The sequence below is a fragment of the Numenius arquata genome, chromosome 18 (genome assembly GCF_964106895.1).
Source record: "Numenius arquata chromosome 18, bNumArq3.hap1.1, whole genome shotgun sequence".
Taxonomy (NCBI): domain Eukaryota; kingdom Metazoa; phylum Chordata; class Aves; order Charadriiformes; family Scolopacidae; genus Numenius; species Numenius arquata.
Genome location: NC_133593.1, coordinates 6150981 through 6178872, shown reverse-complemented (window position 1 = coordinate 6178872; position 27892 = coordinate 6150981). Strand labels below are relative to the sequence as shown.

The following is a 27892-nucleotide window of genomic DNA, read 5'->3' as shown; positions in this document are numbered from 1 at the left end:
ACACCCAATTCACTTGTTCCCTTCAGGGACCAGCGGTGGTTTCAGCGGTTGTGGGTTTTTGGTATGTGATTAACTGCTTGACTCTGAAACCCCTCTGGCCTGCTCAGCTCAACCACTCACTGATTAATAGCACTTCTTACAAATTTCCTCCAGAGTATCCTTTTTGGAGATTCCCATCTCTACCAGCTCCTCTTCCCCTGTTCCTAAGGAGCAGGGCTGAGGGAGGGTCTCTCTAGTGCAGACACCCCGCTCTCCTAAGCTGACTACTCGCTGCTTCTGCTCCCCAGGAGTCCATTTAATTTTGCAGTTGCAACCTCTTTACATTCGCTGTATTTACCCATCCCAGCTCGCTGTCCTTGCTGCCACATCCCCAGGAATGCAGTCACCTTCACTGCAGCACCCACGCACATCAATTCTCCTTTGGGATCATCAGGGGTTTCTATTTCTTTTCGGTTTCCTCTGCATACTTAGCCCTGCGAGTTCCTCAGAGCTTCCTGGGCTGCTTCTCTTGCTGAGTCAATGTATTTTTTAATAACACTATTTTAAATTTTCAGGCTTTTTCTGTTGGCTTCCTCTTTCTCTGGAATCTCCCTTTCGAATTTACTGGCACAACAACTATTTCTGGGGTCAGCTTGTATCCTTTTCCCTTTCCTCTTTTCAACCACAGGACATGGGACTGAATCACACTGTAGGCAGGATCATTTAATTGTCCCTCCAGGTCTCTCACTTCCATCCCCCCCAGTCTGTGAACCCCAGCACCCACAGGATGCCCCCCGCTCTCATGGCCCAGGCACAAAGCTGTCTCTGGACAGTCTCTTCCAATTTTTTCGTTAAAGGGACTGGTTTTTCCTTCCGATAATTCCCCAGTGAGAGTACAGAGGCTTATGGCCAGCAGGTAACAAGCTGTCACATATTGGCTTAGATTTTAGGACCAAGCCTGGAGTAATGGCAACCATTAGCCCTTTACTGTCCTTTTAAGAGACAGCGCCTTCCTGCAGACTCCACTGCTGGGTATAATTCAGCAGGACAAAGCCTTCTCCTTCCAGCACAGGTATCACTCTGGATTCAGAACACTCTTTGGTGTGAAAACTACTTTCTACCACAGCCTAAATGCCTCAGTGCAGTCCTAGGGGTGGGATCCCCTGTGTGCCCACAGCCCCTCCAAAAAGCTGACCCTGCTACCCCTGAAACTGCCTTGCAGGAAGATGGAAAGGAGGCCAAGGCATGCACAGAATCAGAAATAACACCATACAGCTCAGTCTTGCATCTGAGCCTGGCTTTTGCCCATAGAGCTGCATGAAACCAGTTTGACCTCTGATTTGTCCTTGCCACCAAGGACTCTTCACACATGCCAGGACTGTGTCCCCACCACCCTCATCACCAAGAGCAGCAGGCTGGGAGCACATGTGGCAATGGCAAATGAAAGGTGGTAGCCTAGTGCCTCCCCCCCACCTCCACTCCTGAGGTTTGAGCAGAAGAGCCAAGGGTGCTCTGGGAAGGACACACGAGGTTGGCAGCTGCAAGTCCCTCAGAGCTTCCTGGGCTGCCTCTCTTGCCGAGTCAATAGTCCTGCACCAGCAGTCTGTGAGAGCAGGATGTGAACTCATCCTGCTGCTGGTGACTGGACTCCTTAACAGCACCAGTGCAGAGTGGAAAAGGCCAAGAGAGCTGACTCAGGGGTCAGCCATAGGTACCGTGGTGCCCACATTTCAGAACCCTGGATCCAGGCTAGGTGGATGTGAACTGGCTGGTCTTTAACAGACAGGTGCCTGGAGAGGACATGCTGTCTCTAAGGACCCAACGGCATTTGCTCACTCCCACAGCTCAGACCAGGAGCACCCTGCTGAGCAAGAATACACAGTTTCCCATCTAAGGTTTTTATGAAGGCAGGGAGAGCCCCTTGGGGTTAGAGCAAGTGGCTTTTCAGAGAAACACAGAAGACAGGGCTGGGGAGAGTCATCAACTTCCACACAGATTAACACTCACCATGTCACTCTAGGCACAGACTTCCTTGCTCTCCAGGTGACCTACTAGCACTTCCTCACTGCTGCAATGCTTTTTTTTCCCCCCACATTTTGCTGTAGTTTGAGACCAGGATGTTGTGTCTTATCCAGCATGAAAACAAAGGATGAATTTGTTCTTTGCTCCTTGCAGTGACCCTCGCAGACTGCTCTCAGGCCTCTCTCACCCTGGTTAGACTCACACCACAATCCTTCCACGCTCTGCAAATTTAACAAGCCTATGCTTGTTTCAAATAGCATTAATAAAAATATCACATAGCACCGGACCTGTGGGGTCCCACATGCTTCTGGCAGTTATGGATGAAATCCACTCAATAAGGCCATTTTCACAGTCTGATGATGACAATGATGTGTCAGAACTACGACAGGATTTTTTTGGTAATAGAGGGAGCTAACTCATGCCCATGGGACTAAGCTGTTTGGGCAGCAATCACTTCTCAGAGTATACTGCTTGCACATTTTGAATCCCCATCAAAAATTATGTCAGGTTAAACTCCAGGAAGAGAATATGAGCAAGTTCAGGCTAGTGTGGGAACAGAGAAATTGGCAGCGATTCCCAAGAAGCAATGCAGGGTTTCTGAGCCAGGTCTTTCTGAGCTGCTGTAGAGCACATCTCAGCTGTGTGGCAGAGCTGCATTGCAGCACCATCTGCCGACTGCTGCCTGCAGGTCCACGGGTCTTCATCGTAGCTGTATGTTGGGCCTCGAATGTTCAAAGATGCTGACAGCGTTATCAGGCAAATACCTCGCTTCTTATAGTGACAAACTTGCCATTACTGATTGAAACAAGATTCCTGTGTTGTCTTCCCTACTTTGGGAAAACCAGGGCTCACGCTTCTCATACTTTCTCCAACTGAAAGACAATCTCACATCCTCCTCAATGTATCTGTAACTGCCTGTTTTAAAAAGTGGTCAACACTGCAAGTAAGTACGAGCCCCAGCAGCACTAACATACAAAATTTAATTGCTGCAAATATGTATTTAGGTTTTAAGCAAACTAACACCAGGGTGGCACTTCTCTTTGCAGTGCCTTCCCAGCAACAGCCCAGTACATCTGACTTCATCTCTGGTTGTGCAAGCATTTCTCCAGCAGATCCCAGCTCCTCTTGTCCCACCTCATCTTTCAAACGTCCATATAAGTACGCAGGAACATGGTGCTGCACATGAGCAATGCACAGCCAGAATACCTGCAAGCCCACAGGCTGAGAAGAGGCTTACACAGACAGGCTTCATTTTTAAGCTGGCAGCAGTGTGACCCTCTCCTTTTCTACACTGTGATATACAGGAACTAGTCCAAAGAAATCAATCATGCATATGGAAGAGTTGTCTTCCTATATGCCCTATACCATGATGCAGCTCAGATACCACAGCAAGAAGCAGCCTTGGCACATGTGGCAAAACGAGGGCACAAGGTTAGTTACCTGTGGCACAAAAGGTACACACACAAAAAAAGAGGAAACAGGAAAAGAAGAACCAGGGAAATGCCAGCACTCCTCCCCACCCTCAAAGCCAAGAATGCCACATCCAGAGTTGTTCCATACTGCTTTCCTCTAGGACCATTTCCTGTCTCACTGCTGTCCAAGTCCTGCCCAGTGCCACCTACCCAGCCGTGGGACCTTGACAGCATCTGCCTCTTCAGTCTGACACCTCTGACAGCTTCTCCATCTCGCACACGGGGCTTCTCCCAGACAGACCAGAAACTATTGACTTGCATGCATAGTTTGCAAACATCTCACATCAGGCAGAGCTGTGAAGAGAATTAGCACCCTCCCCTCTCTCTGCACACCAGAAGCAGCAACTACTCTCACAGCTGGGAAAACGACGACACCAGGACACCACTGTGGATCGCTGTTATGTGCTTCTCCATGCAACTGTCATGACTGGTAAGAATCTGAGACCAGAGCTGGCTACGGATGCTGTCCCCCACAGTGCTCTCACCCTGTTGTAGATGCGTACAGAGGAGACTTGTGTGCTTGTTCTTCCAACTTGCCTTGTTAATGTAGTTGTAATATTGACACAACATTCAGTTCACAGCTGTTACTAGCAAGTGGAAATTGAAGCTTTTTATTGAATGTATTTTTTTTTAATCTTAGCTTTTAGAACAAGGTATTTAACAACGTTAACATTCATTTTTACATCACATGTCACATGCTCAACTGTGCTACTACTTTAGCTACAGCTGCATATTGTCTGCTTCCCCAGAAGTCCTCAGACTGAAGATTTATGGTGAAACACACACTTAAACACACACAAAACCAGAAAACACAAGTAGGTTTTACTAATGAGGCAGACATTTCGCTGCATGCGCCTCTCCATCAGAAGCAAGTCCAACTTTAGCAGACACCAATAGCATCTTTTGTCTTTGTCTAATTTGGAAGCTGTTTTACACAGAACTGGGGAACAAGTTAATGTATGCAAAGTTTGCTGGAGCAGCAAAAGCAACAGAAAGTGTTTGATCTACTGAGAAACTGTAAAGAGAACAGAAGCTTTGCATTCCAAACAAAGGATTCCCCCAGGAATGAGAGGTATTTGAAGACGTCCACTTCTACATCTGGAATTAAAAGCTGAGATTTCTCACAGAGAAATGCAAATCAATTAAGTGAACCAAGAAATGTTTAGGGAGAAAAAGGAAAATATTTGGCAGGCAAACACTGAGATGTCAAGCAGCTCTGTGGGAGTCATGTCCCATGGACTGAACCAAAAAACATAATTAGTCTATTGTGTAGGTAAACACCAAGCTCATGTTTTCTTTTTTTTTTTTTCTCATCCCAAACATCTCCTGAACACTTGCTGCCTAGCATCCTTTCTACAAAAGTAGAGTACCATCCTGATAAGTCAGTCTGTAAAAACACACTAGGGGGAGGAAGGTTTAGCGAAGTATAAAGTATTTCTTCAAAAGTGCTTAAGTATAAACAACACTCCTCTGGGTTTGTATGTTTATCATTGTACCCAAAGGCACTTGCTGTTTTACACGGGCAGTTTTAGTGCTCCCAGCTTATGTTACCTGCTTGGAAGCTGAACGGCACTGCTCTAACTATGGTACCACGGCTCTCATCCCCGTGTCTGTCAGCAGACACCGCGGCGCAAGCGTCCTCATGTAGGTGCATTTTGCAGCAGCCAAAAAAAGGCCACTGGGTTCTACCAGTCTGGTAACGAAACAAGGCTTCAAATGTAGATCACATCCGAGTCATGCTGCTGAACCTAAAGGCAAGTCAAATAGGAAAAATTAATTTTGCCCTGAACACCTACTTAAAGCAAAGTAACTCCCTTTGGTCCAGTTATTCCTTTACCTCTGACTCCATAGCCTTTTGCAAGATGTTCTGCTATAGCTTTTTCTTCCTTCTTAAGCATATTTGCCTCAGCCCTGCTATTCAGATTAGGTTAGTCTTAAAAGTTGCTTCTGTTACTTGCACTAGAAAGAACTGCTTCCTCATCTGTTGCTACACTCAGTTGCGTTCCTTCTAGCTCTAAGCATACAATCCTGAACATGCAGGTCTGGAATGTTATATATTAGAGCCTCCAACTGATCCTAAACCCCTCAGTTTTGTTCATATAAAACAGCAGCAAATACATCAAGCCTTCTTTATTCCTAATACCTTGCACAATTAGCATTGCCTAGAGAAAGCTGATTTCCCCTTCCCTGTTCAAGGCCACATGCCTTTGCAGTTCTCTGTGAATGCATACTAGGTTCTCCAGTTTAATGAAATTTAAAAGCAGGTTGTTTTTTCATAAGACCCGACTCATGAGCTCTTCACAACCCTTTGACAGGGAACACATTGGAAGAGAAATAAAAACTGTTTGAAGTCCAGGCATTTATTGGTATGTTACTCCCTGCCCCTTCAAACCAGAAGACAGGCACAGTATGTTCTAAAGCTCTATACCTGGGAGCACATTCTCATTTCCAAATCCAGCTGATACAAACAAAATTTAAACACATCTTCCTACTGCATACGGGCATCTCTGTTTCATTTACCAAGGCTTACAGCTTTGCATTCCAGCTCAGATCATAAGTGAGAAAAAACAAGTGGCCTCAAGTTATAAACAGTCCCAAACTGTGCACCAATGCAGGGTCTCCAAACCCTGCATTAACTCATCATTTGAGAGGTGCTGACAGAGCTGGATAAAACAGGTCTCTAAAGCCAGACATTCTTTACCTCTCTGAACTCTAAACTTTTAGTCAACATTTGTAAATTTACTTACAAATCTGTTTACCTTTATAATCTGTTTTCTGGTTCCTGTGCCCACACTGTTGGCAACCAAGGAATTTGCTTGAAAAGATGACTTTTCCACTGGCACTGTGTGTTGAATTTTGTTGGTACAAGGCCAGCTGCCTGTAGTATTTAACGAGTAAGCAGGGAAAGGTCTTTGAAGATTCATATCTAATGAATCTCCAGTTTCAAAGGTTTTCATCCACGATGGGGTCTTTAAAAGAAAAGAACACATGGAAATTTAATGCCCTCTTTATATCAACACTTATTAAGCCAAAAAGAACATCAGATGCATAGTCAGAAAATAAAGGCCATCTTCCCTCATAATTTTTCCAAGCCTCCCTCCTCTCTCTAAAACTGTTGACTCAGAGCCATTTTTGCTACATGTGGAACAGCCTGGAAAGACAAAACCAGCCCCATTCTTGCACTGGCTCAGGAAGAGGCTGGAGTGTTCATATAAGTAACAAGAAATTTACGACAAAAATCTGGGTTTAGTTTCTCACTGCCTTAAAAAAATACACCAAGGCTTTTATGACTTAGCAACCACAAAGCATGTGAATGAGGATGTCATGCAAACTTTGAGGAACCACATTTAAATGTGTTATTAAGTTACAACAATTTAGTTTGCTCCAAGACCTTAAACCCTTACTGTGATTTCATAATCTGTAAAATAACATTATTTTTTGCTTATGGTACTGGTATCCTGCCCAAGAAAAGCTTCTTACATTTTGTTTTGACATGCATTTTCCTTGTCTGTGTTCATGTTTTTCATATTTTACTACCAAGGGTACTAAACCATGCGCCTTTAACTGGAATACAGCAACTGCCTTTGGCACACCCACATGATTCTCTTTTATGGTTTATGCTGAAAAAAAGTAGCAGGTATTCAGGGTACATACATTTCCTAAGGAGCGATCCAAGGATCCCAGTACTTCATTCCAATGAGAGTAAAGCCCAGACTGTTTTTCTTCTAGTTTCAAAGCGTGAATTTCAGACTTCAGTTCTTTCAGTCGATCTTCAAATTTTCTGCTCTTTTCTAAGTAGTCCAGCCTGCAGTCCACACATTGGAGACAAAAAGCTTATTGGCATGACACAGCTCAAGAAGAGGTGTGTGTGGACGCAGGAGAGAGGAAGTTCTTTGTTTACTTTAGCTATCAAAAAAACAAAATTAAAGTCCTGCACATGTCAGCCCAACTCCCCTGACCCAGTCAGAAGGGGGCTCACTTCCACCCTTCAGCATTCACACACTTTTACCAAGCATTTCCTTTCAGAGCAAGAGAGAAAAAGCCTCTCGAGGTATTATACCAAAGCAATACCATACTTTAACACTAGAGGGAAACTTCTGTCCTCTAACATGATGTTACTCCAGCAAAGTACTTCACCCCTGACAAAATGCTCTCCAAGACAGAAGTGTTCTGGACTTGTCATGGCTTGATGCCACCACAACACTCTTCCTCTGTGTAAATAACTAGTCTTAGACAGACATAATCTACACTTCCAGCCGTATGTACAAGGAGGAGGCTATCCTGAGTTCGTGAGTTGTTAAACAGATGAACTATGATTCCCAGAGATTTTTTCCTTTCTGTACTTTCCATGATTAATATTCTCATTTATTTACACCATAATCATACTGATACCTCTCTCTCTCTATCTCAAAGGATAGTCTCTTGAGGTCAATGTCCTTCAAATCCAGCTTTATGGATCCTTTGTCAAAGTTGGCATCTCTGGTGTCAGTTGGCAAATATTGCGGGTACTTGACCATGTGCTGAAAGAAACAACACAAGCACTGTCAGTAAGATCTGATTGCGTGATTTCGGGTTTATCTCCTCAGCTTCTGCAAGAATGCCATGCTGAGCTACATGATCTCTAAGGTCCCTTCCAACCTAAACCATTCTGTGATTTCATAAGTTACCTATGGGTTCTGAGACACACAGATGCTCCTGCAGCCCTTCCCCCCTGCCTGACTGGCATCAGAAGAAATGCTGAAGTTCAACAACCCACACATCCAAGTATCCTGGTTGCAATGTTAATTTCTATTTCGGCAAAATCCATTCTCAGCAAGACTGGAGGCAGAAGAGAGAGTTGTGGCACACAGCCTTAGTTCTGCCTTCCTGATGGAGAGAGCTTCATCAGCTTTGCCTAAAGACACTCATGGGCAACTCAGATGCCAGGACAATACAGCTGGCTCTGTACAACCACCTCAACAAAGCATTGCCTGAGACGGCACAGAGTCAGCATTAGACATGAACACAGGCAAGACAATCTGCTCCCTAGGTCCCAACACTAGTCCTGTTTTTCACTTTTGTCTCACCTTTCTTATCATCCTGACTCACTGCCCTGAACAAATACAACTTCCATCCCAGCTACCCTGTGTTTAAGCATCAGTTAGTCCTATAGGTGTTTGTCCCCCAGCTGGATACAGACATGCTACTACTCAGCTTGATGGGGCTATAAAAATGCAATCAACATCTGACTGTCTCTGAAGATGAAGGGGTGCCCAGTAGAGCAGAAACTTACAGGATAATTAAGCCTGGTTATGTCTAAGAGTTTCTGCTTCGCTTTCCGTTCAGCCTCTCTGGCTTCATGCAGATCTTGTTTCAGATGCTCTGCTTCCTTGGCTCTGTAAGACAAATATCCTGACGTGAACGGCTGATGATTTCCAGTATAGAGCAACACATGGATTTCAGGGCTATGCACCTCACTGGCTTCCAGAGAGCAAGATCCATTACTGTGATTACTGATTCCTTTACCCAAAGACCCTTGTGGAAGGATGGTCGCATGGAGAACTAATTGATCACAGCATGACACATGCTTTCAAAGATAATCCTGCACAAACTGGCTGAATTAACATGGTTTTTCTACTTCTAGTTTCCATGGGCTCAATTATGACCTGCTGATACAGATTCTCCAGGCTGTCAGAGATCCTCCCTGAGGTGGGGAGAGGTGCAACATATCTGCTCTTTATTTTGGCAAGCTTTTTGGCAGTATCCTAAAACAAGCAGAAGGCCCTTAATAGCAAGGTTAAACATCCTCTGTCAACACTGGTCTGCTCTGCATCTTCAGGCAGCACAGTGCTACGGAACACGTAAACGCTTACAGAGGGATTTATATTCAACACAAGTTTACCTGGTTTACACTTCCCAAAGATCTAAAAAGGATACAAAAGATCATCACTTGGTACTAATGAATTAAAACAGTTTCCTAACTCACAAGGTATAGAGATTGGTAAGTTTAGACAGCTCGGTAGCCAGTGCTCTTTTGATAACGCAAAATAGAAAGTGCTTCTGCATTCTGGATCTTTAATATTAAAGAACTCTAAAAGCCTTGCACCTATCCCCTGTAAACTTCTTGACCTGCATCACCACCACTGGTACCAGCTGGAATAAACAAGACACTAGAAGGCTTAGTCCCTAAGTGTTGCTTAGGAAACAACCCCTCCCTCCTGGGCTTAGCTCTGAGAAAAGCCGCACTCTCTCTACCTAGGTATCCCAGTAGAGACCACACAACCCCCAGTCAGGCAAATCTAACCTCCGGTCAGACTCCTTCACCAGCTTCACTGCTATCAGCTCTGCCTCCCGCATCTTTTGCTCCATCAGGCGTTTCTCCTCCTTGGTTTTCAGAGCTGTGATCTCCAGCCTCTGTCGCTCTTGCTCAGCTTCTGCAGCATTCTGGGCCAGCAGTTTTGCCTCTTCTTCTGCAATCTGAGCTTTCTCAGCCAGTAACTCTGCTGCTTCCTGGGATTGGAGCTAAGAAGAAACAATTTTTCTTAGTTACCCTGTTAGCATCTACAAAATCACCCCTGCAGACAGTCAGGCAGATGACGTCTTTTCCCAAAAGATCAAGTGATAAATATATTATACATTAAAATAAAAAGTATAATAAACAATTGTAGGGCCTGGTGTTCCTCCTCTGGTCCAGAATTGCCTAACTTCCTTCCTTTCATTTCTACAAAGCAAGGAGATACATTTGCTTAGAGTTGGACAAAGATATCAACTAAAACCTGAAGCTGGCCCCTTCAGCTGCCAGCATACCATGCCCCTTTCTCCCAGTTTCAGCTCCAAGGTTGCTTCCTTTCTTCCTTCATGAAGAAAGCACCGCGAGCCAAATACAGGGAGCAAATGGCTCACAGCAAACAGAGATTATGGCAGATCAGAGTTTTCCTAGGTATTCCAGCATGCCCTCTCCACCAGTGGTCAGGAACAGTCTAGCCTCGTCTAAGCCATAATTCCTGGTGTCTCACAGGAGTCATAAGAAAAAAAAAAAAGCTTCCAAACCAAGAAAGCCCATCAAGCACAAGAATATTCAGACTAATGTGCTACTCACCAGGGCCTCGTTGGCCTGCCTGGCTTCATCTTCCAGCTGGAAAAGACGCCTTTCCAGCTCCTCTTTGGCTCGCTCGGCTTCTTCTCGAAGCTGCTTCTCCCTGGCCAGCCTTTGATTCTCCATCTGGAAACAGAATGAGCAATACCACGTTTGTGGGTTTGCAGCAGCATCTCATCTGGGCCCAAGGCAAGAGAGGGGCGTCCAGATCATCACAGAGGGGGAGTGAGACAGAGGCGATGGCACCAACCTGTCAGGGATTTTTATGCCCAGGCGAAACATCTCCTCCTGGAATGTGGCCATGTCCTGGCACAGTGGGCAGCGGAAATGGTGCAAGGCAGAAGACAGTGCCTGGCCCTGGGGCAGAGATGGCATCAGTGGCAGTGGGGCACTCTTCCACTGGACCTGGGTGACGAGGTGACAGCAGGGCTGCTCATGTCAGAGGCCTGGGAGATGCCACCAACCTGGATGCAGCACCGGTGGAACCAGGCGCTGGTGTAGGTGGGACGAACCAGGTGCTGGTGTAGGTGGGACACACCAGGGTGTCACAGCAGGGCCGCTCTGCCACCACCTCCAGGCAGATGAGGCAGTGGTCCGGTCCTGCTGCACCACCCGGCGTTGCCGGGCAGGGGCGGGACCATGTGTGTGACATATACATGCGTGCGGTGCCGTGTCACAAACACTCCAGGCCGTATAAATGCCCCTGCACTGCTGCCCCCAGCGTGGCAGTGTTTGCCATAGTCGCTGGAGAACCTGGGTGGTCTTTAACCACACCAACGTCTCCACGTCCATCAACGCCTTCTGTCGTCAAGAGCAGTAATGGAGAGGAGAGCACGGCGACGACGTCGCCCCCAGTCGCCCCCTGCCCAGGCTTCTGCCGGGCTCCAAGATGAGGAGGCAGGATCCTCCTGTGCGCCTCCCCAGCCAAAAAGGATGCGCCAGGTCCCCAAGAAGAAAAGTGAGTGATGAGCATCCCCACGGGCACCCACCAGAGGGGATTTTGGCTGGTGCCCGGCCATGCAAGCAGAGGCCCCTGTGCTGTAGGAAGTTGCCCCAGCCTCTCCCCCATTTCGCTCCTGCCGTTACCCCCATGGGCACCCTGGCAGCACGGTGCTGGGGGTGACGGTGGGGCTGTCCCCCAGCAGTGTGTGGGCTGTGCCGGCGGGCAGACGTTGAAACTGAGATAGTTGGAGAGCTGTGCCAGCAGGATGGGCTCTACATCCATGAAAACTGCCTGGTGAGTCCCTTGGTTCCGGCACTGGTTCCCGACACCCCACAGTTCCCAGCCCTGCACCCTCGGCAGCCCCTGCCATGTGCCCTCTTTTCCTCCCTTGCAGTACCACGCCAGTGGTCTTATCCAGAGAGGAGCCGACGAAGAGGGCTTCTACGGCTTTCTCTTCCCTGACATCCGGCAAGAACTGAAGCGGGTGGCACAGAAGGTGAGGCCGGGGAGGGGAACATATGTCCCCACCATGGTCTCCATGCCTCTGTCCTGCAATGCACAGGCCAGTAATCCCCCAGGGATGCTCTGGAAGCCATCTGCAAGTAACCTCCACATCCTCCTCCATCCAAAAAGGCCCATTTATATGGATGGGGATTTGGAGGGGGGTCGGCGGATTTGGCAGTGGCCCGGTGTCACCGGCCAGGAGGCACACCAGAACGTGGTGTGCTGGCCGGGGGCAAACTGGGCTCCCTGGGGGCACGTGGCACTAACACCATCCACCTCCATTCCATCCCCAGAGGTGCTGCATCTGCCGGCTGCCGGGAGCATCGGTCACCTGCCAGGGCCGGCGCTGCCACCGAATCTTCCACTTCCCCTGTGGAATCGAGCGCGGCTGCCTCTCCCAGTTCTTCGGGGAGTTTAAGTGAGTGTAGCTGCCCCACAGCACTGGGGCTGGGGCTGGGGCGGAGGAGGGCTGGGGCTGAACTGTCACCTCCGTCACGCAGGTCATTCTGCTGGAAGCACCGGCCGGTGCAGCGGGTGCGGGCACTGCAGCAGGGCCAGAGCTGCCTCATCTGCCTGGAGGCGGTGGCAGAGCGGCCCTGCTATGACACCCTGGTGTGTCCCACCTGCACCAGCGCCTGGTTCCACCGACGCTGCATCCAGGTAGGCGACATCGCCCCAGGCCCTTGACATGAGCACCCTCATCATCACCCCATCACCCAGCTCTGAGGGAGCAAATGGGACCCCGCTGCCATTGATGCTGGTGCCATCTCTGCCCCAGGGCCAGGCACTGTCTTCTGCTCTGCACCATTTCCGCTGCCCACTGTGCCAGGACATGGCCACATTCCAGGAGGAGATGTTTCGCCTGGGCATAAAAATCCCTGACAGGTTGGTGCCATCGCCTCTGTCTCACTCCCCCTCTGTGATGATCTGGACGCCCCTCTCTTGCCTCCCTGGGTTATGGCGGAGTGTCCCCAGGACTCCAGGGCTGAGCACTCCTCTACACCCACAGGGATGCTGCCTGGGAGTTGGACGGGACCTTTGAAGACCTGTATGAACAGCACAGCTCCTGTGATGCTGAGGAGTGCCTCTGCCCGGCAGGACGGCAGGAGGCAGAGGAGAATGGGTGAGTGTCTGTGACCCCGGTCCCCGTAGGCCCAGCGAGCAGACGATGCCTTCCTCTCCGGCTTTGGGCAGGGATGGAGGTTCCCTGGGGTGCCAAGCGGGCGAATGGCGCAGGGTGCGTGCGGGCAGCTCAGCCCCAGCTGCCAGGGGGGAGCAGGGTGGAGGTGGGCTCTGCACAGCACCAGGGCTGGCAGCCCACAGCTCGGGGGAATTTGGTGGCAGTTGCTCCCTTTGCTCCCCCAGGCCCTGGAGACTTCTTCTCTGCGGCTCCTGTGCTTCCCAAGGGACCCACCGGCGCTGCTCCGGCATGGAAGCAAATGCCGAGTCCTGGCAGTGCAGTGACTGCAGGGAGATAGACAAAGGTGAGTGGTGCATGCATGGGGACGGGGTCCCCAGGGCCAAGTGGCCACCACAGCTGCCCGAGACCAGCAGACAGGCGCGGGGCTGTGGTCCGGGGAGGGAGGGAGTTTGGCTTGGGCTGGTTGTGCTCATCATCTCCCTGCCCCTCGCTGCAGCCGGCCAGGACTCCAGCCCCTCCGGCGCAGGACCTTCACGCAGCGCCGCGGCTCCAGGTGCGTCGGCCGAGCAATAAGAGGCCCGTGTCCTCTGACATCTTGACACCCAACTGCCTCGCTGGGCCACATCAAGAAATCCCTACTATAAGTTCATTATTTAATTTTCCTTTTTATTAACAAAAAATTACTTTAACTGAAATAAGTTAAATAAAATAAACTTTCTGTTGAAGAAGGCTGCAGTTCAAGTACTCTCTGGCGTGCCTGGGGCTGGAAGACAAGTCCACTGGGGGCAGCACCGGGGACATGGCGGGTGGCAGGAGGGATGGGTCAGTTCTTCAGGGTCTGGAAGTGCTTCAGATGTGCCTGCACCCAAGGCGCCTGGGGGTCCGCACACAGCTCCTTCTTCTTCTTGGTGACCAGGCTGTTGGGAGAAAACCCGTGTTGGGTGCTCCGCCGGGGCAGTGGGGTGCCTGCGCTGGGTCCCACCAGCAGTACCCGTGTCCCCAGCCGTGTTCCTGTCCCTGTCCCCCTCCCAGCCTCCCTCAAGGCCCTCCCCCAGCCATCCCGCCCCGAGCCCCCACAGCGGTGGGTACTCACATCACCCCCGGCTGGCTGCAGCTGCTGCTGGTGATGTAGACAGAGGTGATGAGGGCCCGTGGGACGGGACGTTTCTGGTAGCTGAAGCAGCACGCAGTCGGGACGCCATCTGTGAGGGCAGAGAGACAGACAGCCCTGGTGAGAGACCACAGGACACAGCACAGGCTCTGGCCCCATCGGCACCTGGGCTTCCCCAGGGCTTTGCCATCTCCCATCCCCAGCCTTGTGTCATATTCCCTGGTGGTGGCCCCCAGGGAGGGGCTGAGACCCCAAGCCCGAGTCCCAGCGTTGGCGGTGTCTCCTGCTGCCAGCCCTCCCCACAGCCCCAGGGTCCCTGATGATGGGCATGGGACTCTCTGGATGCCGCAGTGGCACACCAAGCCCCGGAGGGGGACAGCGATGCTGGACTCACCAAGATGAGCCTGGGACGGGGAGCAGGTGGCCACGAGGAGGAGAGCGACCAGAGTGGCTGCGAGGACCTTCATGCTGCTGCGGGGGCCTGGGATCCGCAAGCGGAGCTGGAGCTGCGGGGGCTGCAGGGCTCTCCTCTGCACGATGCTTGGCCCCTCTGGCCGTGCCCTCCTTTTATCCCCAGCCACGGGGCGGGTGCAGGGTTTCAAGGAAAGAAAATGAGAGCATCATACCGGGGAAATTATGTCAGGATCACCCAGATTTGCTGAGCTGGAGCAGGCAAGGAAACCACAGAAGGGGAAGTGCAGCCACGCGGCTGCCACTTTCAGATTCCATGCGGGTGCCCGGCGGGGACCGGACGCAGCCCAAACCCCCACCACACTGACCCTGCCCCTCCCGGCTCTGTGGATGGATTTTCCGTATGAGATGAGGCGATTCCCAGGGACCTGGAGCTCCCTGGCAGAAGTAGGGTCATCCCCACGGTTGCCCATCTCTGGGGTCTGGCAGGGACTGAAGGACAGTGCTAAACCTCCAGGTACCTCTCCTTCTGCAGCCATCCCTGGATAAGCCCTTGATCCATCTGGGAAGACACCACACCAACCCCCAAGGCCCCCTGAGCCAACCTTTCTCCCATTGCCAGCCTGCACCTGCCTTTATCCCTGCCTCCATCCACATCCCACCCAGGGGTGGGGGGGGCAGCTGCCCAGGGCATCCTTAAACCCCACACCCAGGCAGGGGCTGCTTCATCTTGGGGGGGAGGTGGGGGCACCAACCTTGGCCCTTTGGGTTGCTCTGCACTCCCAGGGGCTCCTGGACTATTCCTGGGTCCCCACAGGGCTGCCCAGCCCTGATGTGAGCCCTGCTTTCTCCCAACAAATTTACATCCTCTCACTCCAGCTGCAGGTCAGCACCAGGTCTTTTATTAAACCCACGGAGGGACATACAGTAGTGTGGAGGGAGCGATGGCAGGCGAGGGGACAGACCGGGCTCCATAACTATACAAGATCCGAACGTACAGATAATTATGAGATGCAAATAAATAGAGTTTAAATGGACGGCAGCTTCACGTGGAGGCGCTGGTTGACTTTTTCTGCTGCAGATACTGCTGGAACCAGGGCTCCTCCGGGTCCACGCAGAACTTCTTCCCCTTGAGCAGCTCCACACTGTGGGGCAGAGAGGCACTGCGTTATTGGGAGGGATGCAGGATCTGACTGTACCCTGGATTTCCCCCGCCAGCCTGGGAATGCCTGCAGCATCCTGCCCCCCTGCACCTCCTGAAAGTGCTGACTTTCAGCACTCTCTGAAACCTTGGTTTCTTTCCCATTTTTCTGGGTGGCAGTTGAAATGGGGGATTTGGGGGCTATTTGGGATAAAGCTTCAAGGGGTGAGTGTGTGTGTGTGTGTGTGTGCAAAGAGCCAGGGCAGGGCACCCCCACCCACGCATCCTTTGGGGTGGCTTGTTTTGGGTTAGCCTGAAAGGCAGAACCACTGGCAGGGAAGGTGAGCGGGTGAGGGTGAGGAGCGGGACACGAGGGAGGAAGGCTGGGTGGGGGCAGGTGGTACTCACCGCACAGCTCTGCGGGAGCAGTGGGAAGGTGTCTTCTCGTAGCTCCTGATGAGAAAGAAAGGGATTTTCTTCTTGATGAACATCTCCTTGTAGCAGCAGGTGCCGTAGGAGCTGCGGACTGAGAGGAGGCGAGAAGGGTTGGTGCTTTCCCACGCCTGGCATGAGGGGTGTGGATGCTGCCCTGTGGGATGTGGGTGCTCCCCTGGGGACTCTACTGCTCCCTCCTGCTACAAGGGGTCCCCTCTCACATCCCCAGCAGTGCTGCTTTGCCCCAGGGTGGGAGCCCCCCATTTCCCTGCCTGTGGGGGTTTGTTACTGAGCTCCCCAGCTGGGGTGCTGAGGCTGAAGCCATCCCCAAGCCTATTTTTGCTCCTTTTGAACAAGACCAGGACAGCCCCATGCTTGGGCAGCTGGCAAAGCCCCTCACCCACCCCAAACCCATGGCACAATCAGGAGTCGAAGCTCTCACCCTCTTCCCTGACCCCTCCAAAGCCCATCAGTGGAGGAGCTGGGGACGAAGCTGGGGCAGGTATGGGGAAAGGCTCTGTGTCGATACTCACAGGAGACACCCTGGCTTCCAGTCCAGAGAGCCGCCAGCAGCAGACTGATCAGGGCCAAGGAGAAGACCTTCATGTCCAACCTGGAGCTTGGTCAGCACAGCAGATGGCAGCTCTTGCTTACTTGGGGCCACCGAGAGCTACCTGCTTCTCCTGCTGGCACCTCATCATGATATACCCACCCCAGCCAGGCTTTCCATGACAGCTCTGGACTCTCCCCGGGGAAAAAACCGCCCAGAGATACTGATAAAGGGCAACCAGTGAATGGAAATTCCTTCTCCCAGCCCCTCTGGCCCCTGTGGTACCCAAGGGCTGCTGGAAAGTGTGGTGAGCAGCCGGCAGCTCTGCGTCGCTGGTGATGCACCGGGGCCGACAGTCTATTTTGGGTTTGGCTGTTGCCACCAGCAAACCACACAGGATGATGCTTGGCCTTGCCGAAGTCCTCAGCAAGTTCATTTGCAAAAACCGCCATTGTCAGCTTGGCTGCGACGCTTCTCTTGCAATTTTGCACCGGGGTGAGCAGCTCAGCAGTGGCTGGGCTCACCCCAGCACACCCTGAGACCCATCGCTGGCTGCCCATCACAGTGTCTGTCACTGTGGCAATCCCCATCTCCTTATGGCATCCCAGGAGTGTGGGCTGTCAATGGGACCCGACCTGGCATCTCTGAGGGGTGGCTCTGATCAAATTTGGGCCAGGGATCTGGCTGATGAGGAGTGTGGGAAGCCCCCTCCTCATGGGCTGTGCCTGCCTCTTGCCTCTCTCTCCGGTAGCTTTCCCAAAACGTACACGGACATGGTTTGGCCCCATGCACCCCCTGGACTCCTTCACAGAGACGTGGTTGGGGCTTTGGCTCTTCCCAGCTGCTTACTGACCCCAGCACTTAGAGACGTGGTTTAACACCCAGGTAGGAGAGCCAGCAGCAGGATCTGCCTGCTCCCAAGACACTTGCACAGCCAGATGTTTGCATGCATGAGATTACATTTAATTCTATTCGGTGTGTTGTACAAAAAATAACCGTGGAGCTGCTCCCCCTTAACCCTTCTGCTGCCGCCAGTCCGGCGAGCGCAGCCTCACCGACACGCTGCTGCTGCCTGCGTGCAGAGCAGGGCTGAGAGCGTGGGGGCTGGCAGCAGGTCTGGACCCCAGCTCCCCGTGGGATCAGCGCACCCCATCCCAGTGGGATGCCGGGGATGGAAAAGGCCCTTTGGCTTCAGGGGGATGGTGAGGGTCATCACAGTGTGATGGGGAAGATGTCACTGATGAGCTGCTCTATCCAAATGTGGTGTCCCCGCAGCTGCCTCTGCAAAGGGGTCACCTTCGTGGTATCCCGTCCCCTGTGGAAGGGACTCCCCGCACTGTCTCTGGCTGCCCCGCTAGCTGGGAATGGAGAAGGAGCTGACTTGGAAGCTCTGCTGGTACCTCTTCACCCAGGGCCTGCTCTCCTGGGCGCAGATCTCCTTCCCACTCCTCACCCTAAAGCTGGGGCAGAGAAAAGACTGGGTTAGCGGGGTGGTGGTATGGGGACCCCGGCGCTGAGTTTCCGAGGGGCTCAGAGTTACAGAGGATCAGGATTGGACCCATCAAAGCAAGACACAGGGTCTGGCAGAGTTTAGAGGTGCTTTACCCCCAGGACTGGGTTTAGGGTACTCACATCACAGCCTGGTGCGGGCACTCGGGGCTGGTGGGGTAGCAGGCGACGATGTTGTCTCTCTTGATCCTTCTCATCTGGAAGTTGAAGCAGCACTTGTCCGGCATGGCTGGGGCTCCTGGGGACACAGCGTGAGCTCAGCTTAGCCTGGAGACACCCACCTTCCAGCTCAGCCCCTGCCACTGTGGGCACAGCAGCTCTTTGGGGGCAGCCCCCCTGTACGCCATGCACAAAACGAACCCGTCCCCACAGCCTTGGGGGCTGTCCCTGTCCCCCAGCCCGCGGGAACAGAGCGGGCAGCAGTACTTACTCTGAGCCGGGCTCTGGCAGCACAGCACAGCGAGGAGGAGAAGGAGGGTCCAGACCACCCCGGCTGCCTTCGCCATGACAGACTGCGGGAGGGCTCCTCGGTAGCGCCGGGCAGAGCTGCCGTCTGCTGGGGTCACGGCCACCGGGCTGCTTTTATGGGGGAGCAGCAGGGCTGGCTTCCCCCAGGGCCAGCAGTTGCGTGGTCAGGGGGAGGACCTGGTCCCCTGCCATGTCCCAGAGCACAGAGGGTGAGCAACACTCATCCCCTCCCAGCGCAGCCCCAGGAAGGGAAAAAACCTGCTCCTGGGCTGTGTTTTTGCCCTCCCTGCGACGGGCTTGAGATTTTTCCTGACCTCCTGCCTCCAGTGGCAGGGTTGCTCCCAAAGCTTGGCTCGCACCCCCGTCCCCTGGGCAGGCTGTGTGCCCCGCAGCAGGAACCCTGCGGCAGGCGAGAGGGTCTGGGGATCTCCCTTGGATGGGACCAGGGCCAGGCTCAGCACCCTGCAGGGTCCCCAGCAGCCCCACACACTCCTGGTCGTCAATGTCCTCCCCCTGCACCAAAAAGTTTTGCATCCTATTGCTTTGCACCCCGCCCCAGGGGCCAAATGGCCAAATAATCCCTCCCTCCTCACAAAAGCCACGGAGAAACAGCTTCTGTTTGTGCCAGGCCTATACACAGCTCTGTCCCTGGTTTTGGGGGTGTTTAGTTCCCGCTGGGGCCCAGAAAAGGCTGGACACGGGGCTCCACTTCCCTCCCCTCGGCGCTGAAGCAGCAGCTCGTGTTCTTGGCTGTTCTGTGCTGGGAAAGGCAGGGGCCGGTTTGAGGCTTCCCCAGTGGATTTTGCCTGGCTCCAGCTGTCTAAAAAGCCCCCTCTCCCCTCCAGCCTCAGCAAATCTCTGGGCGCATCCCAGCTGCCGGCAGCTGGCGGATGGTGGGAAGCAGCGGGGAGATGCGGACGTACATTCCCGCCAGCCCAGCTGTGCAAACAGCTACGTCCCACCATGCAGGGGACACTGATGGCACCCTGCCGGCATTTTGGCTGCCCTGATGCAGCCCCACCATGGAGAGAGACCTAGCTGGGTCTGTTCATGAGAACATGGTGTGCTGGTCCCAGGCAGGGAGCTGCCCCGATGGGAGCAGGGGCCACCTCCGTGGTGGGACCATTTGTGTCCCTCCATTTGCTCTTCTCCAAAGCCATTTCCCAGAAATCGGCCTCAATTTTTTTGGAGTGCACATGTGGAATAAATAATAGGAGGGGGCAGCAAGTGGGGCTGGGTGATGCTCCAGGGCTGGTGGGTGCGGACAAGGGGGGCTTGTGTTTCTGTGCCCGGCTGGTGGAGCAGAGCACCTTCCTGTCATCACCCCAACTCCCGTTTAATCTCTTCTGGGGGAGCGGAGGAAAGCAGATGCCTCTGGTCCTGGTCTGGCACAGCTGCCTGGCTCGGCTTTCCCATCCTGAATCCACCCTTTCCCTTTATCCTCCTTCTTACCCCCATTGCACTGAGGACCTTCTGGCCCAGCTGGGGTAAAAGTGGCCTCCTAAGGGTTGAAAATAGTCCCTGCAATAAGAAAATGAAACAGAAGAACAAGAAAAACAAAAGAGAGTTCTTTAGACTGGGAAAGGCCCTTTTTAAAGACTCGCATGCAAAACATGGATACATCAGCTGGGGAATTCCAGAGATGACATTCCTGGCACCTGCAGCATCCCTCTATCCTGATGCGCTGTCATCTGCCCCATGGGATGAGTGGACCCTGCAGATGGGGGATCTTGGACCATGGGGGATTTTCAGCCCTGGTTGGGCCCCTAGAGCTGGCAGCCCCTGAGCACTCTTGGATCCCCGGGTCTCGTCTTTGTCTCAGGAGGAATATCCCTTGTTCCCCTCCCCACGTTGGCCAGGATGGGTCTTCACTGGTTTTTGCACAGACCTGGAACTGGAGCAGGGGATGTCCATGGGGGCTCAGAAGGGCCAGAGGCAAAACCAGGTGCTTCCATGGCTCTTGATGAATTTAGGAGAAACTGGTCTTCCCCCCTCCCCCCCCCTCCAGTTGATCAGCCCTCCCATGTTTGGTGCAGAAAAGGGCATGGGACATGGGCAGATCCACTGCTGTGATAAGTGGATCCTGTCTCTGCTTTGGGGCGGCCCCACAGGTTCCCCAGTCCCACATGTGGTCTGGGCTGAAATAAAACCCCTTTCCTCCCTTAATTCCACTATTTCATGCTGGCTTCTCACTGGCATTCACAGCTCTGGCTCTGGGCTTGGCTCCAGAGCGTGGTGAGGAGCAGAGCCGCTGGGGACAGGCCACGAGCCTCCATCTCTGCCTGTCCCCTCTCCCAGGGTGGCAGGGTACTGTCCTGAGGCTCTGCCAGCTCTGGCTTTTACCACCTTTGTTTGTTGGGAAATCCCATGGCTGGGGAAATCCCTCCAGGAAATGTGGGGGATACAGGTGGCAGACCCCAGGAAATGCTGCCACATCCCTACATCCCTCCCACCACGCCTGGTGTGGTAGGAGATTCGGGGGGTGGGGGGAGAAGAGCTGAGCCCCGCAGGGGGGGTGGGGAGGTTGGCACCTGCAAAACATGCGGGGCAGATCCTGCTCCTGCTGCCAAGAAGCCCAGGGGAAGGTGGCAAATCTGGGGGCTGGCAGAGGCATTTGGGACCCCACTGGCGGCTGAGCTCTCATTGCCCCCTCCAAAAACTTTGCAGGGGCTCCAAATCTCCCACTGCTTGGGGAAACAAGGATTTCCTGATCCCACCAGCCCTGGGGGACAGCGGTGGGTGCTGTGGCCCCGACTACCCCACGGCCACCCCGTGGCTACCCCATGCGTGCATTGCTCCCCACAGCCTCTCTGCATCCCTGAACAGAAAGCACAAGCAGTTCCTGGGGAAACCACCGCCCTCACCGGGAGCGTGTCAGTGTTTAATCACCCTCCGTGCTCAAAACCAGCCCCAGCCTTGTCTCGCTGGGTGCTGTGTTGCTGGGGCTGCCAAAGAGAGCTGCCGGGCATGCCGGGACGCCCTGCTCGATGGCACAGCCCCCCTGGAAATGCTGCTTGCCCCTGGGTGAGAGCTGCTTTTCCAGCTGTGTTTGCAGACGCTTTATTGATGCTGTGGCGCTTCTCCTCGTTTCAGCTGATCGATAACCCCGGGGGAGGAAGATCTAAGTGCAGTGCCTATGGGACAGAATGGCTGCTGCAGCTGGGGCAGCCGAAGTCATGAACGTGATCAAAAGCAGCTTTTTCAGGTCAGATCCATTTTCTATAAAGGATTTGTTTGATGTGTTCTTCTCCTGTTTAAATCTTTGTCTGGGTCGGATCAACTATTCCGTTACCTTGCTGGGGCTGATGGTGAGATAACCACTAAATGCACACCCCGCATGTGCTGTTTCCTTTTTTGAGGTCCTTGCCTGGCCCCGGCCACTTGGGACTTCCCCAGCTGCTTGCGGAGATGGGTTATATTGAGATGGGTCCACCCTCGCCTGTCCCCAGGAAGAGGTGGCTCACAGTCGCCCCCACTCCTGCCACCCACGCCCCTGCAGAGCTCAGCTGGCTCCTGCCCAGATGCCATCACCTTCCCCAAAAAGCAGTGGAGGGTTTTTTTCTGCGTCCAAGGCTGGAAAACCCAGCGGGGATCTGCATCTAACCCCAAAGCAGCTCACTGGGGAGGGAAAACGGGTTGTGCAGCCCCTGAGGCATCACCCGGTACCCGACTGCCCTGAGGCTGTGGGGATGGACCCATCTCCCGCTGTTGGAAGATGCAAACGCACAGAAATAAGACAGAACAGATGCTGCCATCCTTGTTCCGGGGGAGATTTCACCAGGAAAGTCACAGCCAAGCCCCGATTTCAGACACGTTAATCACAGGGGAGCAATGGTGAACACGCTGCAGGCGTTGCTGGAAGAAGCTGCAGGTGCGTTGCCAGGCTCAGACCAGCCCATCTCACCCTTGCCCACCTAAACTGGGAACCCAGTGAAACGAATGGCATTGTGTGGCTTTGATGTAGATCTCCAGGGCTTTGGGGCCCTCTCTTGATTTTTGGATCCCATGCTCTGCTCCTGGCTGGCGCCTGTGCCGGGGCAGCTCCCCCTTCCCTGGGTGTTGATGTTGGGCAGTGGGATGCAGGTCGCCCTATGTCCCACTGGCCCCATAACAGGGAAAGCAGCCCCAAAGAGAAAGGTTTTCAAGCCAAAGCGGTGGGTGGGAGGCTCAGGGTATCCGTGGCAGAGTGGAAAGCTTTCCTCTGGGATGATGATTCCTCTCTGCATCACCCGGGGGAAGGGACCTTGCGGTATGCACGTTCACATGGCTTGTTCCGCAGTGGTTCACCCTCTCTCAACTGTCCCAGGCTGAACTCTCCCCCTTCCTGGTGTCCCCCGCCGTGTGCTGCCTGACTCATTTCCCTTGTCCTTTGGCCCCCGGCATCCTGGCTGCCTCCGCACGGCGACGGCCCTTGCTGAAAAGCTGATTTCACACCAAACTCCTCTGCTTGAGATTACGATCAGGGCTGGGCTGCTCGAGTTGAGTGATCTCTTCCCCCGCTCCCCAATGTTGGCCTTTGAAAACCCAGAGTTTAAAACTAAAATAAACCTAAGGCACTGTCTGCCTCCTTATCTGCACCCTGATTTCTGCAAGTTGCACATGCCTCACCATTTCCCAGCAATACAAAAGGCAGGAAGCAGCATTTAATGGTGGGAAAAAAAAAAAAAAAGAAAAGCCAAAAGAGCAAGTAAGATGCTCATAAAGTCCTCTGCACCCAGGAGCTGGGGTCAAAAATAATAATAATAAAAAAGTACACTAGGTACTTGCTGGGCTCTCTGGATTTTCTCCAGGCACAAGAACCAAGGCTGGGCAGTGCCGGTGGGATGGGAGGTGGTGATGGGTAACGGGGATCAGCATCACCCCAAATCCCCCCACAACCCAGCCCTGGGTCCCTGTCGTGTTTTTCCCCAGGCTGCAGCTATCAGCAGCTACAACCTGCTTTCGCGGCATTAGTGACTGTTCGTTTTCACATGTGTTTTCTGAAACTACCTGCCCAGGGAGGAAAAGACACCCGGCAGAAGATTAATTAATTTCCCTTGGGACAACCTTGGGGTACTTTCCTTGTGTATCCTTCTCCTGGCACCACTCTGAGCCAGGGCAGCAGGGACCTGTGTGGCCCTACAGCAGCCCCGGTATAGCCACCCTTCCTCTTGGTGTGAGTCACTTTTGGAAATATCCCTAAAATGTTTTTGCAAATATTTCCTGGGTCGGCTGTGGGAAAGATCTTCCTCACCACTGTCCCACCGAGAGAATTAAAAGTGGATGGCTGAGATACCATTGGATGTGGCACCGGTGATGGGGATGAGTAGTGACTGTGTGGGGCTGGGGTGAGGGCTGGGTCCTGCTGGTCTTTGCCATTTTTGTGACCCCAGGTCTTGTTCGAGGCTCACAGCAGTGGCTGGACCACCAGGCGGGTGAGGTGCTGGCCCATGGGAGCCCTTTGGTCCTGCTGGATGGCTGCCCTCGCTCTGCTGGGCTGGGGGGAACAGGGTTTGGGGTGCCTGCGCGGGGCACGGCAGCAGTGGAGGGGTTTCTGCATCCCTCCAAGCCTCAGATGATGTTTTTCCTCCGTTTGGCACAAGATGTCAGTGCTGCCCAAGGAACAACTGACGGTACCGTCCCACCACATGGCCTGGCAGGGTCGTGGTGCTCCTTCTCCATCATCATGGGATCCCCAGCCTGGGGTGCTGCCCGGGTGCTCCCGGGGCCCAGATGTGGTCCCCCCACTGGCAGGGTCCCACCAGCGCTTCTCCTGACTGATTGAGATGCACTGAGAGCAGCAAGTCTCAGCCAGCCCCAGGGCCTCAGGTCCTTCTCCTTTGGAGACATCACAAGGCTCTCAGACGCCCCCATCCCCACTGGAATTATCTGGGGAGAAATCCAGGAGTCTGGAAGAGGAAGGTGGAGGGGAATCAGGCCCATCCCCACATCCCATGGCTACCATCACTGCTGCTGGCCGTCCTCCCTCTCCCTGTGGTGTGCAGGGGATGGAGAGCAGCTCTGTCAAGGCTGGCATCCCTCGGAGGCGGGGAGGTGTAAGATGCTCCATGCTGGGAAAAAACATAGGAAAGGGGATAGAGAGGGAAAATAAGCTGGGAATGAAAGAACCGAAACCCTCTACCAGCCACACGTGGAAAGGGGAAGGGGGGGAGAAACCCTCAAAAGAGTGTTGACAAGTCTGGAGGCTTCTGGGACCTTGGGTGACCAGAAAAATAACACATCAAAGACCTTACGTACGCCTGAAGACAGACAAAAACTCTGAACCAAAATGTTCTATGAATATTTAACTACCATCAATATTTAATTAGCAGATAGAGAGAGATTAAGAGCAAAGGGATCCATCCTCCCCGTTTGCTCCAGCCCCGCTCTATGGGCGCGTGGGGGCTCGCAGCAGCGGCGAGGGGCACGGTGCTGCCTGCAGCCAGGCTTGGTGTCAAGATCGGGGCACAAGGACCCCAAAGGAAGTGAAAGAGCCCCCTGAAAGGAAAGGATCTGCTTTCCTAGCCCCCAGCTGTGAGGCTAGGTGGGAGAGGGGAGGGATAACTCCTGCATGACCCAGGTGCTTCATCTCCAAAACAGCCGTCCCACAAAAATCTGCCAAAAAGTATTTTCAGAGATTCAGGATGCTGCAAAAAGAGCATCTTTGCCCTCCAGCACCACAGGGCCCCCCACGTTCTGATGAATTGGCCGCAGAGGGTGGCAAACAGAGCTGGGGAGCTTCTGGGGAGAGTGGGTCAGGATGCCAGCTTTCCCAAGGGATGCTCAGAGCCAAACTGGGGGAGCTTTCAGGGAGCACAGTGCTGCTGGGGGCTGCTCAGCCTGGAGTGCTCGAGGGGGGCCAGGGCACGGGAGCTGGCCCCGGGGAGGGACATTAGAGGTGACTTCTCCCCCTGCTCTGGGTCCATCAAGCTTTTGGTCCATACTTGCCCTCCTCCGGGCTTGAAATCCCTCTCCTGCTTCGGTGCCTGTGAAACCCTCTGCCTCTTGACTGCAGCCAGTGGAGCAGAAAGGTACCTACCTGCCCCCCAAGCTGCCCCCCAAGCTGCTCACACTGCTCAGCTGCGTGCTAATGCATCGCCCTCCGTGTCTAAGCCATATGTGACTGAGTGTCTAATCCACTATTAATCCCTAATGACTAATCCTTTTAGGTGACAGCAATGGGCGCCCTGTATGCCACTGTGGTCCCCTCCTAGACCATGTCCCCATGTCCCCTGTGTCAGGGGACATCTCAGCAGGCCCCAGCCTCCAGCCCAACCACGTGGCTCCTACCCTTTGCAGGAGGCTCGTCCTGGGCCACTGTGGTCCCCAGCATGGGGGTGGGTGCTGGGAGAGGGTCGAGGGTGGGGAGGGTTCGACTCGGCCATCCTTGGGGCTGGGGGGAGAGCTGAAGGGTCCCGCCACAGCTCAGCCCACGCTTTGAGGCTAGTTCCCTTTTTGGGAGCTGCTTTAGCTGGAAGGGGACTGGAGAGGGCAGTAGAAGCCAAGCCGCGATGGATTTTCCTTTCCTGCTGGGCCAGGAGCAGGCAGGACCTGGGGGGATGTGGGACTGGCATGTTTGCAGCCCCCAAAACTCCCCAGAAGCTCTTCCCAGCCCCTTCTTGGCCAAACAGTTTCTTGTGCAAGCGAAGCACTTTGTGGCTGTGCCCATGAGAGTGTCTGGGTCTGGGCGTTTGGTCTGGACCAAGTCTCAGAGGTGAGGATGTGATGTGGGGCTGGGGTAGGGATGGTGCTAGGGACTCCCCGTGCTGCCCCATATCCTCTCTCCATCCCAGCACTGGTCCCTAAAGCCCATGCCAGCCAGCCGGTGAGCCACGGTGCTGTGTCCTCTTGCACCAGGAGACATCCTGGTGCCTTTACTCTCCCAGCTGGGGTATGGTGGCCAACCTGGTCCTTGAGCATCTCCTGAGCCATGGATGCTGTGAAATGGGGGGGGGGGGGCATTTCACACCTGCTGGCAGCTGCCGGCAGGGTGCAGCCAGCAAACCGCTTTGCCATACATTTTCCCACCATTTGGGAAGGGGGTTTATTTTCCCCTCTTGTTTTTGATGCATTTGAAGCAAAAGCCCTTGGTGCCTCTTCTCCACACCGCAGCAGTCAGGGCAGAGCTGGAGCCTGGGCGAGCAGTGGGAGCCCAGCTGGGCTGGGAGCGGGCACGGGGGGTCCCCATCCTCCATCCTCCCCAGCCAGGCAGATCCCGAGGGGCATCCAGAGAATAAAACCAGCCTCCCAAAGCCCAGCCTAGTGTGTCTTTAATCACCAACAAAGCCCAGCCCAGCCGACACAGGACCCGACACTCCGCACTCGGCAGAAGTGCTGTCACCCCGCGGCGGTCCCTGGCCCCGGGGAGGATGGGGATTATGCCAGATCACTCGTGTATAAAATTGCTCCTCATCCGGAGAGGAGCCCGTCGGCAGGGGAAGCCACGATGGGCTCCACTCGCTGCCTCGGCGCGGAGACCTGCCGGGCCCTGTGCCGCCCGGCGATGCGGCGGCGGCGGCAGCGGCTGCAGTTTCCATATCTGGGCCATTCACCACTCGAGACTTTTAGCGCCCGGAGCAACGGCATGTACTGCTGATGAGTTCTTTCTGCTCCAGTAATTACAGTGAGGAATTTGTCAGAACGAGCTTTCTAAAACCTTCTTGTCTTGTTCTGATTTTACCTGGAGTGTAAAAAGTCATTAGTATGGTAAAACGGAGGCTGTGCTAAGCCAGCAAGCCATCCAGATAACGCAGTTTACATCCAGTACACACTCTATATGCACAAAAAAAAAAAAAAAAAAAAAAGGAAAAAAAAAAATGTTGTTTTTTTTCTATTTTACCCAGATGGAGTTTTCTGTGATTGAAATTAGCAGGATGGGAAGGAAAGCAGAGAAGGTGGCAGGCCTGTGGGCTGGGCACGGCGAGATGTGCCGGCTGCCGGTGCCTCGTCTTCCCCCCGGCAGCTGCGTCTCTGACTCCCAAGGCATGGAGCACCCCGCCGCTGGTCCCCTCGGGGATGGGCCAGCCCTACTATTGGGGGCAACTTGGTTTCACCCACAACCCCTCTTTCAGAAGGTTTCTCTCCTGCCTGCAAATGCAAATCCAGGTTCATCGGATACATGTGTCATGGTTTGGAGAGGCTCCTGCCAGCCC

The 27892-nt window shown here is 53.6% G+C and overlaps 5 protein-coding genes across 5 annotated transcripts in view; 2 read left to right on the top strand and 3 right to left on the bottom strand.

Moving 5' to 3' along the window:
- The first annotated feature begins 11481 nt into the window (after window positions 1-11481).
- Window positions 11482-13709, top strand: LOC141473361 (E3 ubiquitin-protein ligase PHF7-like). The gene is made up of 9 exons (XM_074160821.1): window positions 11482-11506; window positions 11694-11785; window positions 11886-11987; window positions 12289-12413; window positions 12496-12655; window positions 12774-12880; window positions 13005-13118; window positions 13361-13479; window positions 13585-13709. The coding sequence occupies exons 1-9, from the start codon at window positions 11482-11484 to the stop codon at window positions 13707-13709; spliced, it is 969 nt and encodes a 322-aa protein (XP_074016922.1).
- A 250-nt stretch (window positions 13710-13959) lies between these two features.
- LOC141473335 (C-C motif chemokine 4-like) lies at window positions 13960-14714 on the bottom strand. The gene is made up of 3 exons (XM_074160778.1): window positions 14642-14714; window positions 14230-14338; window positions 13960-14053 (listed from the first exon to the last, which is right to left on the bottom strand). Exons 1-3 carry the CDS (start codon window positions 14712-14714, stop codon window positions 13960-13962), a joined length of 276 nt encoding a protein of 91 aa, XP_074016879.1.
- Window positions 14715-15703: 989 nt separating this feature from the next.
- LOC141473384 (C-C motif chemokine 13-like) lies at window positions 15704-16840 on the bottom strand. The gene is made up of 3 exons (XM_074160854.1): window positions 16768-16840; window positions 16208-16325; window positions 15704-15803 (listed from the first exon to the last, which is right to left on the bottom strand). The coding sequence occupies exons 1-3, from the start codon at window positions 16838-16840 to the stop codon at window positions 15704-15706; spliced, it is 291 nt and encodes a 96-aa protein (XP_074016955.1).
- Window positions 16841-17728: 888 nt separating this feature from the next.
- Window positions 17729-19311, bottom strand: LOC141473336 (C-C motif chemokine 4-like). Its single transcript, XM_074160779.1, has 3 exons — window positions 18724-19311; window positions 18417-18531; window positions 17729-18244 (listed from the first exon to the last, which is right to left on the bottom strand). The coding sequence occupies exons 1-3, from the start codon at window positions 18797-18799 to the stop codon at window positions 18139-18141; spliced, it is 297 nt and encodes a 98-aa protein (XP_074016880.1). The 5' UTR covers window positions 18800-19311; the 3' UTR covers window positions 17729-18138.
- A 3281-nt stretch (window positions 19312-22592) lies between these two features.
- TMEM132E (transmembrane protein 132E) overlaps window positions 22593-27892 on the top strand; it is a 46920-nt gene continuing 41620 nt past the window's right edge. The window contains exon 1 of the mRNA XM_074160886.1: window positions 22593-22632. Coding sequence (XP_074016987.1) covers window positions 22593-22632 — 40 coding nt within the window. The remainder of the gene's footprint in view (window positions 22633-27892) is intronic.

What these genes read in the sequence shown, in the direction of transcription:
- LOC141473384 (XM_074160854.1), bottom strand. Translation starts at nt 16,840, where the DNA reads ATGAAGGTCTTCTCCTTGGCCCTGATCAGTCTGCTGCTGGCGGCTCTC. An exon ending in TGGAAGCCAGGGTGTCTCCT is followed by an intron (nt 16,326 to 16,767) that starts GTGAGTATCGAC and finishes GCCTCCTCTCAG; the next exon opens with TCCGCAGCTCCTACGGCACC. An exon ending in TGCTCCCGCAGAGCTGTGCG is followed by an intron (nt 15,804 to 16,207) that starts GTGAGTACCACC and finishes TCTGCCCCACAG; the next exon opens with TGTGGAGCTGCTCAAGGGGA.
- LOC141473361 (XM_074160821.1), top strand. Translation starts at nt 11,482, where the DNA reads ATGCGCCAGGTCCCCAAGAAGAAAA. An exon ending in CAGTTCTTCGGGGAGTTTAA is followed by an intron (nt 12,414 to 12,495) that starts GTGAGTGTAGCT and finishes TCCGTCACGCAG; the next exon opens with GTCATTCTGCTGGAAGCACC. An exon ending in TCCACCGACGCTGCATCCAG is followed by an intron (nt 12,656 to 12,773) that starts GTAGGCGACATC and finishes TCTCTGCCCCAG; the next exon opens with GGCCAGGCACTGTCTTCTGC.
- LOC141473335 (XM_074160778.1), bottom strand. Translation starts at nt 14,714, where the DNA reads ATGAAGGTCCTCGCAGCCACTCTGGTCGCTCTCCTCCTCGTGGCCACC. An exon ending in CCCGTCCCAGGCTCATCTTG is followed by an intron (nt 14,339 to 14,641) that starts GTGAGTCCAGCA and finishes CTGCCCTCACAG; the next exon opens with ATGGCGTCCCGACTGCGTGC. An exon ending in TGCAGCCAGCCGGGGGTGAT is followed by an intron (nt 14,054 to 14,229) that starts GTGAGTACCCAC and finishes TTCTCCCAACAG; the next exon opens with CCTGGTCACCAAGAAGAAGA.
- LOC141473336 (XM_074160779.1), bottom strand. Translation starts at nt 18,799, where the DNA reads ATGGCGAAGGCAGCCGGGGTGGTCTGGACCCTCCTTCTCCTCCTCGCT. An exon ending in CTGCCAGAGCCCGGCTCAGA is followed by an intron (nt 18,532 to 18,723) that starts GTAAGTACTGCT and finishes CTGTGTCCCCAG; the next exon opens with GAGCCCCAGCCATGCCGGAC. An exon ending in TGCCCGCACCAGGCTGTGAT is followed by an intron (nt 18,245 to 18,416) that starts GTGAGTACCCTA and finishes TCTCTGCCCCAG; the next exon opens with CTTTAGGGTGAGGAGTGGGA.